Genomic DNA, 16,723 nt, shown 5'->3' with positions numbered 1-16,723 from the left:
TGTGCCGCAAGTTTCGATGTGACGAGAATCTTGAAAAGTTTTTTGTTTTTAGGATGAACTAAACAAGGCCCAGAGCTACTATCTGGTACATCTGGCTTTTGTAGCCTAGTTGGTGCTTGTGGGCTATATATACCCCCTTGGCCAACCACTTATAGAGAGTTGGAGCTTGAGGAAGTCATAGTTGAGTTGAGTCTCATTCATTTGTGCTCTAGTCATCATATGCGCCTAAGTGAAAATTAGGACATCCATGCAAAGGCTCCAGTGACAGTGAGGACCAGTATGTGGAAAGTGTGAGCTTTCTGATACCTCATAAAAAACATCATCGTGCTGGAGTTTGTGTTCTCTAAGTCATTTATTTTTTAAAATTTACTTATTGCATTCTATGTGTGAGTTTCACGTTTTTAGTCTAGCTTGCTAGGGTAGTCGAGAAGCTTTGAACTTAGGGTGTAAAACTTTTTTTACATTAGAAATAACAACAGTTAAAAAAATCTAGTGACATCTAGATAGAACTAGTGGAGGTTTTTTATAAAATGGTTTCGGGCTTTGGTTTTCAATTGACGTAATTCACACTTTCTCACTTAGGCATCACATTCCCTCCAATAATCACGGGCTCTCTTGTCATCATATGACCCCTAAACTTTGAGGTTTTCTGACTATAGGATCTGATACCACTTGTTATCTTGTTAGATGTAGACTCTATAGATCTACGAAACAAAGAACACAAAAATATAAAAACTATAGAAGAAAATACACAAGTGATAACAGTATCGAGGAACAATATTTTTAATAGAACAGGAGGGGTTTGCACCCCTACCAGAAAACTAGTGATAATTTTAAAAAATAGAAAGTTTGCATCGCTACTTTTAATGAGGTTCGGCCATCTGCCTACATCCTCTAGACCTATGAGCGCTTCTCCCATACAAAGCAGCTACAGTAGCATCCGGGTGCTCCCACGGCCTCACCTCTACACCATGCAAGAAACCATGTTGGTACTCCTTTTATTCTTGTTTACTCACCAACCGTTTGAAGGTTAGAATTTGCACTAATAACAATCAAGACAGCCCCTTCATCGTGATTGTCAATGGCAAGCTCCGAGCATAGGGTTGCTAGATCTAGGTGAGAAAACGTCAGATATGCATGTAGCGAAGCTGGATAAGATCGAGTCACCGGCGACCACCACGTGCCACCCCTGCAACCTTCCTCCACCGCACGTCTCGATCTCTAGGTCACTAGGGAAAGCTATGCCTACACCCACTGGCAAAGCCCATGGATGCACGCAGACTGTGGCCACACCCACTGGTAGCTCAATGACGAACCACTAACCAGAACTCAGCACGAGGAAGAACGTGAGAAAAACAACGGATGCACACTACAACACATCGGATTAGCTTCTCCCCATCGTGGATCTAGCCCACCGTGGTAGGGAAGGGGTCATTGTCACTGTTTTCATCATAACCGCACGGGGATCCAGCGGCACACTTCGGTGAAAGCAAAACAAAAAGTGGGAGGGAGGGTTGTGTGCTAGCGGCTTGGCTTTCCCGCACATGTCGCCTAGGAGAAACACGAGGGTGATCTCTTGGTCATAGTCTCCCTCTTTGGATCACATAGTCCTAATATTTAGTAGTTAATAACAATTAGGTCTTGTTTAGATCCAAATTTTTTTTAGATTTTGACACTGTAGCACTTTTGTTTTTATTTGACAAACATTGTTCAATCATGGAGTAACTAGGTTTAAAAGATTCGTCTCGTGATTTACAGGCAAACTGTGCAATTAGTTGTTGTTTTCATCTATGTTTAATGTTTTATACATGTGCCGCAAGATTCGATATGACAGAGAATCTTGAAAAGTTTTTGACTTTTGGGGTGAATTAATTAAGGCCTTAGTTCGGGTATCAAACAATTTTTTGGGTGTATGCACATATGTACTCCCTAGTCCTTTCATCCTAAAATACTCCTGCATCAAATTTAATATAAATATATACTTTATACTTAATCTAATGGTACTTACTATTATACATCATAAAAGTTAGTATATTTTTATATAAATTTAGTCATATTTAAAGATTTTGACCTCAAAAAGTAAGATGTGTATTTAATTTTGGGACGATCAGAGTAGCTGGCATGGTCATAGACGACCGATGGTTCACCGTCACACTGCAGCAATAGTGCCAATACTGCCCATCACTCACGAAGCTCCATGCTCGCTGCACCCTCTCGCCAGGAACTTTGGGTCCGTGCCCTCCGACGGCAAGAGCTCCCCGCCGTGGAAGTACGGGTGCAGGAGCACCAATGCACCATCTCCTCGATCCGCGCTCCGCCGGGCAACCCGCCGCCGTCCCTGAGAGTCACGTTGTGCGCGATGTTGGCGCCGGCGCTGTCGCCCGCGACGAAGAGACGCGCGGCGTCGCCGTGCTCCGCCCAGCCAGCCACGGCTCCGCGTCCGCCGTGTCCGGTCGGGAGCCGGACGGGCCGCGCGCCGCAGCTCGCCACGGCCCAGCCGAGCGCGGTCCAGGCGTCGTCGTAGGTGGCGGGCACCGGGTGCTCGGGCGCGAGGCGGTAGTCCACGGACACGGCCACCACGAGCGCGTTCAGGAAGCGGGACTGCGCGCCGGAGAAGGCCGAGTGGACCGCGACGCTAAGGCGCCGCCGTGGAAGTAGACGAGGACGGGCAGCTTCGTCGCTGGGTATGTAGAGCCGCGCGGTGAGGAGGCCGGCGTTGATGGCGACGTCCCGGGAGGTGACGCCCGGCCCGAGGCGGCGTCCGCGTCGGCGTCGACCCTGGACGTGCCCATGAGGCGGCGCACCCGGCCGCTCTTGTAGCGGATGAGGAACGGCGAGAAGTCGAAGTCAACCTCGGCGTCCGGATCCATGGAAGGCGACAAGAGCACGAGCTTAGCTGCGCAGCCGTACGAGCGGAGCAGGAGAGCCCTCTCTTTTTGGCACTGGCAGTAAAAATCATCCGCTGGTCCAGCGTGTGGCAACTGGCAACTGTGCCACCAGCTTCGGATTCTAAATTCAATCATCAACCAATCAGGCTCCACATCAACATAATACCGAATTCACGGAAAAGAACGTCACATTTGGAAGCATCCAGAGTATCACGAGCTTGACGAGCTAGAGGACGTACTACATTGCATTTCCAAAGCGAGAAGGTGGGGGTCGAGGTGATGCCCACAAGGCCACAATAGCATTACCCCCGTCGAGGTCTCGTCTCTTCTGAGAGGTGCCTTCCATGGTGGCATCGATCGACGACTTCTCCGGCGATGACGTCCGTTTTCTACAGTTTCAAAACAATTTCGGCTTCTACACAGTTGCACTTCATGTTTTCCAGGCCTTGTTTAGTTCGTTCACTCAAAATCTCAAAAAAAATTCAAAATTTCTTGTCACATCGAATCTTGTGGCATATGTATAAAACATTAAATATAGATTAAAAAATAACGAATTGTACAGTTAGTCTGTAATTTACGAGATGAATCTTTTAAATTTATGGTTAGATAATAATTATTAAATAAAAATAAAAGTGCTGTATTACCTTAAAAACTTTTCACTTTCTCAGCTAGCCATACCGTGGATTGTCAACGAGGCGAGCTATAGCATCCATGGTGGCAGCAGTGAAGTGGTCACTAGAGCGAGCGCGACGTCCACAGCCACAAACCACTGCAGCAATTGGAGTGCGGTGACCTCGGTTCAAAGCCGTATGAATACCCCTACAAGTGCGTGCCATCCGATTAAAAGCCAGCACCTTTAATGCAGAAAATGGATCACGATCCCTACAGCATGCCTGAAAATTTCTCCCCCAGTCGCGCGCTATATCCGAAATGCAAGCCGTGACACACATTTGATGGTCCATAATCTATGCCTCGCTCGACCTCGACAGTGCGCCCAGCTTTAGGCGACCCAGGCCCAAAGTCATACTACGTGACACGTCTGCTGCCGGAGCCGGAGCCGATCGAGCTCTCAGTGGCTCGATCGGCCGGGAGATCACGCCGAAAGGCGCGGCGGCCGATAGCGCGAGGGACAATCATTTCTGCCGGGGGATGGGGGCGGCGTTGGCGCGTCATTTCTGCCGCGGATCGAGAGGACACAGCACACTTCAAGTGCTGGTCGGCACAGCAATGGCGCGGCGCGGCGCGGCTATTCCGTCGCCGGAGTGACCGCACCCCGCCGCGCGAGGGTACCACTGCCTCTACTAGTTCGAGCAACTCTGTCCATAATGGGGCACGAGCACGAGCCAGCCAACAGTAGACCCCCTGTCCATTAATGGAGTAGTATACATTACCCGGCCGCAGTAATAAACGAGTGCAAGTTACATGTGATGCGGTTACAAACAAGCAAAAGAAAAAAAAAAAAAAAGGACGTGCACGTAGACGCAGTACTCCTACATGCCAAACATCTCTCTGGTCACTGACAAAATACAGTATACGGTATGGTGGTCGTTACAGATGTCACCACTCACCAGTGACGACTATAGCTACGTACAGGGCTGATCGATCGTACGTGTAGCACTACCACGCTGGCTTGGCTGCCGACAAAGCAGAGAGCCCTGGTGTGAGGAAGCTACTATTAGCTTCCGTTGATGAACGCGGCGAGCGTGGCCATATGCATGGCGGCCTTGGGCGAGGCGAGGTTGTTGAGGAAGTAGCAGTGGCCTTCCCCGGGCGTCACGTACAGGCGCGCCTGCCCGCGCCACCCGCTAGCCCGGAGCGCGTCCACGTACTCGCGCTGGAACGGGCCGAGCCGGTCCTGGTCCGACACCGTCATCAGCACCCTCGCCGACGGGAGCCGCCGCCACACCTCCGCCGGCAGCGCCGCCATCGGGTCCACGTACGGGTGGTCCATCCCGTACCGCCCCGCGCAGATGAAGTCCCACGAGCGCTGCGAGCCACCGCTCACGTACCGGCCCAGGAAGTACGGGTCCAGCAGCGCCACGCCCTTGATCCTCGCGGCGGCGCCGCCCTGCTGCTGGCCCGCGCGCATTGCGAGGTTGTGCGCGATGTTGCCGCCGGCGCTGTCGCCGGCGAGGAACAGGCGGGAGGCGTCGCCGTGCTTGGCGAGCCAGGGGTCGCCGCCGCGGCGCGCGTTGTCGAGCACCCACGACAGCGCCGTCCACGCGTCGTCGTACGCCGCCGGGAGCGGGTGCTCCGGCGCCAGGCGGTAGTTGACCGACACCGCGATGACCCCGGCCTTGGCCGTCAGCGCGTTCAGGTAGTTGTGGTACACGGGGTCGAACGCCGACTCCACCACGAACGCGCCGCCGTGGAAGTAGACGAGCACGGGGAGCCTCCTCCCGCCTCCGGCACCGGCGGCCACGGCGCGGCGGCTCGGCCGGTACAGGCGCACCGCGAGCCCCGTCCCGTGGTCCACGACCACGTCCCTGGAGGCCACCCCGGTGCGCGAGTCCATGGACGCCGGGACGAACGTCGTGCCCATGAACCGCTGCACGCGGCCGCTCTTGTACTGGATGAGGAACGGCGAGAAGTCGAACTTCACCTCCATGTTTGGGTCAGTCGCCCTGCTGCGGAATGCCGACGACGCTGCTGCTCCCCCCTTCGTCGCCGCCTCCCCTGCTCCGAACAACAACGCGCAGAGGCAGAGCGCGGCGGCGACGAGCAGGACAGGGGAAGCAGCCATGGCCACCACGATGTGTGCGCGGTGACTGGCAGCCACGAGTGGAGTGACCGCGCACTGTGCTGCCGCCGCCGCGGATGTGATGTGGCTGCGCGTCCAAATGCCGCCCCGGGGCTCGCGCGCTTATATGCACGGGAGGGAGAACCACCGGTTCGGTGCGGGCGGCACGGACGATGGGGCCGGCCGGGCCGCCACGGCGCGCTCGCGCGCGCACTGAAGTGCCTGGGGCTGCTGGTGGTGGTGGTGGTGCGGAGGGCTTCCGCGGGACGCGACCGGTGGCGTGCGTGACAAAGCCGGCGTGGGCGACGTGTCATGTGTCCGCCTCACACTGGCGCGACGGTTTGGTTCGGTCAATGCCCCGGAGGAGCACGCACGCACGCACGCGCCCGCCCGTCGCCGTTGGGCGTTTCCAATAGTGGGGGGTGGCGGCCGCACTGGGCACTGCCCACTAGGCATTAGCGATCTGTAACCATCGGACGGTTATTGCTCGAGCGAGCGAGTGCTTGGAGCTATCGTCCCGCAGTAACCGGCACCGCGGAGCTAACTAACTCCTGCTGGTCCAACCAAGGTCATGCTCATGCATGCGCAACGGCCATGGCGATTTTGTCCACCGCGCGGGCTCCTCCACGAACGTACGGGCGTCACGGGGACGGGACGAGCGACGATCCGTGCCCGTGCGCGTTCCGGCTTTGCGCCACTGCTGGCACGGTACGGTACCCCCGGGTATGTATCGGAAGGTTGAGTTTGGAGCGTTCCGGCTCCGGCGTGCGCGTGCGGTGTCGGCGCGGTGGCTCGCTCGTCCGCCCGGCCGGTTGTAGATCCAGCATGGCATTTAAGGTGGCATTGGTGCGGCTGTGACTGGGACTGGGACGGGGGCCACGCACTTGCTAGCTACCTGTATCCCCGTCGTGCGAGCGTCTGTTGCGTTGCGGCAGGCCATGCCGGCCGTTTTTCAGAGCCTATCCTAGCCTTAGCACCCGTACTTATGGCGCCCCCATCAATGGATGCTCGGCGTTTCACTGCTACTGAAAGCTACGTACACGTACACAACGGATACGGTCCATCGCGCACTGTACTGATGCCGCCATTCACTAGCCGAAAAGCGACGCAGGTGACACTGCTTGTAAATGCTGTTCCATTACTCGCGGTTTAACCTGCAGAACTGCAGGACTCCCCACCCCAGTGAACCAGTGATTCCACGGAACTTTTATCGTGTTTGTTGTAGCAGCCGCAGCCCGCAGCGGACTGTACTGTACTACCTGTGCTCGGCCTCCTTTGGTGAATGCTTAGGACTTGTTTAGTTTGAGAAAAATTTTGGATTTCGCTACTGTAGCACTTTCGTTTGTTTGTGGCAAATATTATCCAATCATAGACTAACTAGGATCAAAATATTTGTCTCGCGATTTACAGATAAACTGCGTAATTAGTTTTTGTTTTTCTCTATATTTAATGCTTCATGCATGTGCCGTAAGATTCGATGTGACGAGGAATCTTGAAAAATTTTGGGAACTAAACAAGGCCTTAGCCTGTACAGCACTGCTCCGAGGCGCGGGCGGAGGCCACGGGAGGATGAATGGCCCGTGCTTAAATTTGGCAAAAATTTTAGATTTTAGATACGGTACTACTTTCGTTTATATTTGATAATTGTTGTCTTATTATAAACTAATTAGACTTAAAAATTTTGTCTCGTAAATTACAGATAAACTGTATAATTAACTTTTATTTTTTATTTATATTTAATACTTCATGTATGTGCCGTAAGATTCGATATGACGGAAAATCTTAAAATTTTTTGAAAACTAAACAAGGCCTCAACTGTGAACCCTTTGTTTTTAGGCGGCGTTGAGAGCGTGCTAAAGATGTAAGCAATGGTACGTAGTTAGGCCTTATTTAGATCTGAAATCATTTTTAATTTTGACATTGTAGCATTTTTGTTTGTATTTGGTAATTATTGTTCAACTTTAAATTAACTAGGCTTAAAAAATCCAGCTCATAAATTATAGGCAAACTGTGTAATTCCATATTTGATGCTCTATGTATATGCCGCAAGATTTGATGTGACAAAGAATCTTGAAAAATTTTAAGGTAAACTAAACAAGGCCTTAGCTGGCGTGGAGGTCAGAGACATAGGTGACTATTTTATATATTCTTTTGTTATTAAACCTACATGTTTCTCTTATATGGTCTTGGCCTTCGTAAAATAAATCAGCTATTATTTATTCGACACTAGGGACTACTCTCTTCTATTTTTTTATCACGTCAAATCTAGCTAGCTTAAATAGCTAACCGACGCCCTGACAAGTGATGGGCGCAAACCTTAACGGCAGCGATAGTCATGGCGTCTGGATGCGCGCGACGCAACAGATTTCTGCTTTCGTCTCTCAAGGTATGGGAATGGATGAGGGCGCGATAAATGATAACAAACATTTCCGGCTCCTATCGTCCTGTGGAAACTGGTAACTGAATGTGACGAGAAGTACTGCATCAATAGTCGTGTTTGTTTCACATCCAGTATCAGCAAACGGCACAGACGTACAGTGTGGAGACTTCTAAAAGTAACCATATGATCTTTGGCCTTTGGGCCACATTGATATTTTTTTCCCAGAAGGGAAATTTAGTTCTCAAAAAAATTTGTAAAAATTTTCAAGATTTTCATCACATCAAATCTTACAGCACATGCATAGATTATTAAGTATAGATAAAAAATAACTAATTATACAATTTGTCTATAATTTACGAGACAAATCTTTTAAGCTTGGTTAATCTATGATTGAACAATATTTATCAAATACAAACAAAAATTCTACGATGTCTATTTTGTAAAAAAAAATTGCAACGAAACAAGGCTTTAATAGCACAGTTACATTTATGTTTACATGCAACCCTTTGAACGTAAAGGACTAAAGTATACCTATAAAAAAAGTCATTTTAGGATAGGAATACTGTCCCTAAAGTCTAACTTTGACGTCTTATTTTTATAAAAATATTTATTAAACAATGATATATATATATATATATATATTTATATTTCTAATATTTAACACAAACCTTGTCCAAACGACTTTCTTTATAGTATGAAATAGATATGCAGTAGAGTATATCCAGTGCCCCCTAATAACATTCTTCACCTCTAAGCTACGTTGATGACTATTGAATTCAAACATGTCGGAAATAAATAACGCTGACAATAGCCAAATGAGCATAACCCTCCAATCATATCCTTCATGACACACACCGAAACTTGGAAACACTGTATGATCCAACGCCACGGAAACTTCTCAGGATACATTTGACACGTTCAAGATCGTCGACTATGATCAATGCAAGCTAGCACCACCAGTACCATGACAGCTAGATCTAGAAGCCTAGATACTTGTCCAGCTGCCAGAAGATCTAAATCGAGCAAGTCGGTAACACATAGATGCAAGGGAAACTCGATCAACCAGCCCCCAGGTCACATGGACCTTGCAAAAACAAAAGGAAATGAGCACCCGCCTACAGATCTCTATGATAAATAAGATTTGGCGAGCAATCGACCAAGATGGTGCTAGCAGATAGCTCATAATTAGAACAAGTTTTATTCAATCTAATCTAAACCCTAATAAACTACTTCAATGACCGAGGGTGATTCTCACTCCTTACCGTCGGCGAGTCCGTTGCATAGGATGGAGAAAGACCACGGTGGTCGCAAAGGGGCCACAATGGTAGCGAGGAGTGGAGGAGGAGGCCACAACGAGTAGGCAACTAATCAGACATGAAGACTGGTATGTTACACATGATGTGACCAAGTACAAGATGATGTAGAGGTGGTGAAAAACAATGAAGTACTCATCAAACGGAGTCGAAAGTCCAATGGGCACATGGTTGGCGTAATGGACAAAATTGACAAGTTATGTAAGTGTGAAGTATAACAACATGATGCAACCTATGGAGACGATTACCTCATTTGTATATAACCATAATAATTCTTCATTCTATCGAATCATGTTCCTCTTCCTCTCATTGAGCTGTCTCCATTCCGTGTTGCTAACACAGCAAAGGATTTGATATGGCAAGGTGTGGCACCGTAAGATTGGCGTTATTTGCCATTTTATGCATCCTTTGGAACATCCGAACATGGGATTTTTTTTCTCATTCTTGTATTTTTTCCCTATAAAAATGAAGTAAATTCTGTGAAATTTTTGTATAATTTCTGGAAAATTCCTACATTCTAGAGGGGGCCTTAGTGGTGGTTAATGGGTTTGTTATTGTGATGGTTGTTTTGTTTTCGATTTTATGGAAAGCAGTTTTTTGTAGTGGCATCTATTTTTTGTTATTTTAATTGCCTTTTCTCTATTAATACATATCTGAAACTTTTTTACTGGTTGGTTTTTTTAGAAAAAGTACAACACTCGTTGTACCTTGTTTTTTTATGAAACATAAGGGGTCTTCCTTTACTGGACTTTTATTGTAGATTTCTTTTTTTAAAAAAGCTTCGGACTCAGGATAGAACACTCGCCGTACATTGTTTGCCGTGGATGCCCGCCCCTTGACTCGCTCGCTGAATAGCCGTTCTGCCATGACGCTAGCTCCCAAGGCCCTGGCTTTGGGCCAGCACATTTACACAATTACACGGCACGTTCTTTTTCGGAAGGAAAAAAATCCACATTATCTTCTTGAAAGTCTATTTTTTTAAAAAAAATTAAAATCAGGTAAACCACATTGTTAAACTTTTAAAAATGTTCATTTTAATTCTAACCCACCAGTTATAAATGGTTTTCAAAGGTGGTTTTGTCTTTTTTTTTAATTTATTTCGGATGAATTTAAAAAAATATATAGTAAAACAAAGAAAAATCATAAAATGAAAAAAAATAATTCTGTTAGACTTTACATAAGTAGATTTATACGACGAACATATAATATGATATGTTTTAATATAATTTTTAGTACTTTTAGATCTATGTTTTTTACAGCTGCAATTTCTATAGTCTAAAAAACTCGACCTGCGGGGGTAAGATAGCCCCCGAGACTTACATTAAGAAGAAGACCTTCTTACGCAGGTCGAGAAAACCCTGAATCCTTGTCCCACCCATACACAGTGGCATCATAGCCCATGTGAGAACATGACCAAGACCGAACCTTAGACCTGTACTTTGGCATGAGACAGACGAGGGGATTTTTTAACTTTAGCCTGATAATTCGCTCTCACGGAGAGTCGAACCCAGGACCTAAGAAGTGTCGCGGGGTTCCTCTAACTAACTGGATTATAGGCCCTTTGGCGCAATTTCTATAGTCTAATTATGATAAAATTTTTATGGTGGACTAATTATTAATTATTAATTAGTCCACCATAATAATTATGATAAAATTTTTACGGTGGACTAATTATTAATTATTATATGCTTAAACTATAATAAAAATTTCATACTCACTGGATCATGTATAATTTAGTTATAGCTAGTTAGGATCCATCTGTTACTTCATCAAGCAAAAGCTTGTGTGGGATGCAGTACTCCTACTTTGCTTGGGTTATGTATTTCCATTTCCCCAAAGTGTGGAGAACTAAATAATGACTCCAGGCCCAATTGGAATGTTACGAGAGTATCCTACGGTTGAGTCATGTTGTTCTTTGTTTCTTCATCGAAGGATGCAGGTACACGCGATTGCAGTGGTTATATGATTTTTCCATTGAGAAACGGGTCAGGTGATGACGTCGAAACGGGTCATTGAGCAAATCGGCAACACAACCACAGTATTGGCATTAGTGTGACAGGTAAAACATCGTCGACCATCACAGTTACTCCCTGCGTGCCAAAAATAAACGCACAGCTCACTTTTTGAGAAGTCTAAAGTTTGACCAAATTTTGTATAAAAATTTAATAATGTTTATGTATATAATAAGTAGCATTAGATTGAATTGAAGTATACTTTTATAATAAACTTATTTGAAAATATAAATATAGAAACTTTTTTTGATATTTTTAATCAAACTTAAAAAAGTGTAACTCCTCTAGAAATGAGATGTGTGTTTATTTTGGGATGAAAGTACTACGGAGTAAATGCATACTGGCACCCAAGAATCTGTTTCATACAAGAACTAATTGTTACTCCCTCCGTCTCTAAATATCTATCGTTTTCGTTTCTCGAGAAACAACTTAGACTAAATATAATAATAATAATAATAATAATAATAATAATAATAATAATAATAATAATAATAATAATAATAATAATAATAATAATAATAATAATATTATTATTATTATTATTATTATTATTATTATTATTATTATTATTATTATTATTATTATTATTATTATTATTATTATTATTATTATTATTATTATTATACAAAATTAGTATCATTGGATGGATATTTGAATCTAGTTTTTTAATAAATTTATTTGAAGATAAAAATATTGTATGCATTTTTTAGAAATCGAGTCAAAGTTATCGGCACGCAAATCGTGGCAACAAATATTTAGAAATAGAGAGAGTATTAGCTACTAAAAATTAGGACTATGATCGAAAGAGCAAAACAGTAACCAAGAGGTCAGACCGTGTTCCTCCTGGATGACATGGTGTCGAGCCCAACCCCTCTCACATAATCCTCCCTCACTCCTCTTGCTTTGCTTCTACCTAACTGTGCCGCCAGAGCCCCGTGCGGCCATGATTGCAAAGAGTGGCAAGGAAACAACCGCTTATATTGGTTGCTCCCCTCTTTGTCGTGGTGGGCTAGATCCACAACGGGGAGAAGCGAATCCGGTGTAATGTAGTCCGCAATCATTGTTTTTCTCGCGTTCTTCCTCGCGTGAGGTTCTAGCCACTGGTTCATCATTGGGCTACCGGTGGCCATGGCCCTCGGAGCGAGGGCATTCAAGTTGGATAATCCTCGAGCCCCACCGAAGACCACGACCTTCTTTCGTCTTCAACTACAGTAAGTGTGCCTACAACATTTGGAGCTACTCCATCAAAGACCATTTATTGTGACGTGTCCATAAGATCCAAGCTCCAAGGATTATGAGAGAGTTGATTCCCTTCCTTAACATATTACTAGCAGCATTGCTCACTTTCTCCCACCAAAAATGGAAGATGTTTCTATCGATTGTGGGGGAAAGGCTTGGAGTCCAATCCAAAAAAAGAAACAGAACTAAAACTCTCTTGCAAGTACACAATGGACTAAAAGGTGATCAATATCTTTTGTAGCCTAGTCACACAAAGGATAGCACTCAAGGTAAGAGAGTCCATGGCGTGCAAGGCGATCCGCAGTCAACATCGGTTGTGAGCTACCAATCAAATTGTCAAAAAAAGAAGTGGCATTTGGCCGGTGCTCAAGTCTTCCAAATTCTCTCACAAGGCTCAAAAGATGTAGTCCTCACAAAAAATCCCTTCTATGCAATCTTAGCCGAATATTGCCAATCTGATAAAAACCGCCAAGTATTATCTTCAACTTCTAGTTGCAAAAAGTAATCAGATAGGACATCCCATAGGTAGAGATAATCAATAATTACAACTACCGTGATTGCCCCTTTTATGTCAAAAATCTAAGACTGGTTGGTGAGGGCATCATGGACGGTTCATTGTTTGATCCTCCTTTTAGGAATGATGGCGAAAAGACGGAGCCAACGGTCTATCTAGAAAAGAAAGGACTAAGAAATTATTATTGACTTTAAATTAGAGATGAACTTTTATATGGATACACAATGCTAGGTTTAATGAATACCACATGGCCTCCAACTTTTTGGCTAGAGCCCTGAATGGCCCTGAGGTCTTGTTTAGTTCACCCTGAAAACCAAAAAGTTTTGAAGATTTTCCGTCACATCGAATCTTGCGGCACATGCATGAAACATTAAATATAGACGAAAGCAAAAACTAATTACACAGTTTAGCTGGAAATCGTGAGACGAATCTTTTGATCCTAGTTAATCCATAATTGGATAATATTTGTCACAAACAAACGAAAGTGCTACAGTACTGGCCTGAGTATCATACTTCGCTGCTTACCATATAAACCTGCAAACTATTTACGTCATTTCCACCAATAACTTTCAATCTCTTGCTCCTCCTCTACCTGTGTTTTCTTTCCTTTCTGTATCTCTTTTTATCTGTACCTGAACCTGTTATTTTGTTTCTTTTTAATTAATTGCAGTAGGGGCTCCCTCCTGTTTTCATTAAAAAAAACTTTCAATCTCTTCACATACAAGATGCAGCAACTTTATTTAAGAAAAACTCCCCGTAGCAACGGGGTTATCCTCCTAGATCATTCAATTCTGTATTCACGAGGATTTGAGGATCTAAAGCTTAGCATCACAACCCAAAGATCGCTCGGACGATGGACCTAATAACAGAGCTTGGGCATTTGACGACGCCATGAAGGACGCAATGGCTGCTATCATCTGCTTCGTCTTGCCGCTATCGTCGGAACTACTGAGGAAGAAGACGTGCCTCTCGCCTTGATCCTCGTACAGCACGGCCTCGTCTCCTGCCCACGTGCTGGCTCTCAGTGCCTCCACGTACCTCCGGCCTCTGTCCCGCATCCTGTCCAGCTCGGCCACGGTCACCATGGCTCGCCGGCAGCCGAGCGACACCCACTCCGTCGCTGGCATCGCCACCGGATTGATGAACGGGTGGTCGATCCCGTATCTCTCCGCGCACACGAACGCCCACCACCGCTCCTCCGTCTCCAACGACCGGCGGCGGCGGGGCTCCGCGCCCTCGGACGGCGCCACGAGCTCCTTGCCGCAGAAGTACGGGTGCAGGAGCACCATCCCTTCGATCCGCTCGCCGCCGGGCAGACCGCTCCTCCTGCCTGCCCTCATCGCCACGTTGTGCGCGATGTTGCCGCCGGTGCTGTCGCCCGCGACGAAGAGGCGCGCGGGATCGCCGTGCTCGGCCAGCCACGCCCACGGCTCCTGCTCGGACGACGCTCGGGCGCAGCTGGCGGTCGCCACGGCCCAGCCGAGCGCGGCCCAGGCGTCGTCGTAGGCGGCGGGCAGCGGGTGCTCGGGCGCGAGGCGGAAGTCGACGGACACGGCCACGGCGCGGGCCGCTGACACGAGCGCGTTCAGGAAGCGGAAGTACTGCGTGGAGAAGGCCGAGTTCACGGCAAAGGCGCCGCCGTGGAAGTAGACGAGGACGGGCAGCTTCGTGGATGTACCGAGGACGTCGCTGGGAATGTGGAGACGCGCGGCGAGGCCAGTGCCGACGTCGATAACAACGTCCCTGGAGGTGACGCCGGTGGCGGCGTCCGTGCCGGCGTCGACCCTGCCTGTGCCCATGAGGTGGTGCACGCGGCCGCTCTTGTAGCGGATGAGGTACGGCGACATGTCGTAGTCCACCTCGTTGTCTGGATCCATGGCCAGAGGCCCAGAGCCGGCAAGCCGATCGCCGAGGGGAGCCAAGACTGGACGAGTGTGTGTGATGAAGCAAGCTCCATGCCATTTAATCCGTGCCCGTCTTGTGAGCGTGAGTGTGACTGTGAGACACATGATTGCACGGAGTCTTAGTCTTTTACTCCCTTGGTCCTAGTATAAGAGCAACAACCGGCTATGATTGCACACAGTCTTATTCTACTACCTCCGATCCTGTTTATAAGTCATTTCATTTCGTGTAGGTCAGCTGTCAAACTTCATATACTTTGTCCAGTAATTTAACCAACTTTTTTAATTATTATAAAACAAATTTTATACTATTAGATTTACAATCAAACATACTATCCAACTGTAATAACTTTATAATCATAATAATATAATATAACATAACATAAACAAATAATTAAAGTATAATTTAGAAGACCACATCATGTCAAACTATGCCTTATAAACCGATCTGGACTCCCAAGAAAGTAGTATTTAAGAGCAACAGTCGGCAACTGTCTGTATAAATCGTTGCAGTCTATCTCTCAGCTCACTTATATTGTAGTTACATCTTCATTATTAGTATCGCTTGTCTTATAAGCTATATTTTTTCTACCAGCCAACAGTATTTTCAGTACTTTCAGCTATGACTTTTCAGACAAACGAACAAGCTTATCTCACAATGTTTTTTGGTTATTGTGTCCACGTCGATTGTAAATCTCTCTCCTTCCCTCTCTCTCCACCTACAACCCACCTACTACAACTTTTACTGTGCTTGCTCTAAGATATAACCACTTCTGATTCAAAGACGAACACATTTAATTCTCTCTCTTAATTCTAGTACTGCATCGATGTACGTGTCTCTAGGGAGAGCACCCCTTATATCATAAAACTTGAATAAAAAGTGATTTTTGATATATTACAATGAAGGGAGGACCAAACTAGAGCAAGTGTTGTGCTGCATCTACGATAGAACCAGGTTAGAGTCACGACACCTTTTGTCGTTTGCCCGCTCTAGCATTGTCGATGCGATTTCAAGCGATTGCTCATTCAAACCATGCTGACGGGATTTGAAGAGCAATTGCCCCTAAAACTAATGGTTTCTAGTTGAGATATGAGGGAAGCTCAACTCTAGCAATAGCCCTAAATCAGATTCCTAATTTCGTATTTTACCTTTGCCCACAATCTATATGGGTATTCTATGTATTTCACTGGATAAAAATTTGAACAATATTGTTACTACTTTATACAAATCAGTGTCCATAAATTCAAATATATTAATTCAAATTCAAATGGCATTGCTCATCACATCACATAGTCCACCACAACATTAAATTTATAAATATGAACCATATAGGAATGAATCAATTCTCTCTCCCATTGCCATCACTACCACTAGCCTCGACAACCCCTACCCATTGCACCATTTAATTCACTATTGTTGAACACCATCATCCGCTAAGGTACGAGTTGAGCCCTTATTACTATCAAATATGTTTTCACATCTGGAGCTGACATCATATAAATTGGAGAACTTGACAAGGTGTTCTTCACTTGCCCCAATCAATAGGTTAGGTTTCGTTTGATGATTTCCTGTTCAATTTGGTCTATGGTTTGATTGTCGCTTTCCATTTTCTCATAGAGGTGTAAAGGTAAAGACAAAAAATTTATGAGTTCTATTGGAGGAAGACTATGTGCAGTATTTGAATCATAACCATGCATGGCCATAGATATGAGATTGGGGAAGGAGGTGCCACTAG

At 46.1% G+C, this 16,723-nt stretch overlaps 3 protein-coding genes across 3 annotated transcripts; all 3 read right to left on the bottom strand.

Moving 5' to 3' along the window:
• LOC110437310 (probable carboxylesterase 13) lies at positions 2,182–2,870 on the bottom strand. Its single transcript, XM_021465711.1, has 2 exons — positions 2,728–2,870; positions 2,182–2,635 (listed from the first exon to the last, which is right to left on the bottom strand). Exons 1-2 carry the CDS (start codon positions 2,868–2,870, stop codon positions 2,182–2,184), a joined length of 597 nt encoding a protein of 198 aa, XP_021321386.1.
• On the bottom strand, positions 4,230–5,749 carry LOC8083547 (tuliposide A-converting enzyme 1, chloroplastic). Its single transcript, XM_002444470.2, has one exon. It carries the CDS (start codon positions 5,629–5,631, stop codon positions 4,564–4,566), a length of 1,068 nt encoding a protein of 355 aa, XP_002444515.1. The 5' UTR covers positions 5,632–5,749; the 3' UTR covers positions 4,230–4,563.
• LOC8083546 (2-hydroxyisoflavanone dehydratase) lies at positions 13,787–15,083 on the bottom strand. Its single transcript, XM_021465832.1, has one exon. The coding sequence runs from the start codon at positions 14,961–14,963 to the stop codon at positions 13,902–13,904; it is 1,062 nt and encodes a 353-aa protein (XP_021321507.1). The 5' UTR covers positions 14,964–15,083; the 3' UTR covers positions 13,787–13,901.

Source organism: Sorghum bicolor, chromosome 7 (assembly GCF_000003195.3).
Source record: "Sorghum bicolor cultivar BTx623 chromosome 7, Sorghum_bicolor_NCBIv3, whole genome shotgun sequence".
In the NCBI taxonomy this organism is placed as follows: Eukaryota; Viridiplantae; Streptophyta; class Magnoliopsida; order Poales; family Poaceae; genus Sorghum; species Sorghum bicolor.
Note: the sequence above shows the minus strand (reverse complement) of the source record. Positions and strands in the feature narration are given on the sequence as shown.

Bases quoted from the DNA above. Each gene is read 5' to 3' on its own strand.
- LOC110437310 (XM_021465711.1), bottom strand. From the start codon at position 2,870: ATGGATCCGGACGCCGAGGTTGACTTCGACTTCTCGCCGTTCCTCATC. The intron at 2,636-2,727 runs GTCGCCATCAAC...GCGGCGCCTTAG, and splicing joins CGGGCGTCACCTCCCGGGAC to CGTCGCGGTCCACTCGGCCT.
- LOC8083547 (XM_002444470.2), bottom strand. From the start codon at position 5,631: ATGGCTGCTTCCCCTGTCCTGCTCGTCGCCGCCGCGCTCTGCCTCTGC.
- LOC8083546 (XM_021465832.1), bottom strand. From the start codon at position 14,963: ATGGATCCAGACAACGAGGTGGACTACGACATGTCGCCGTACCTCATC.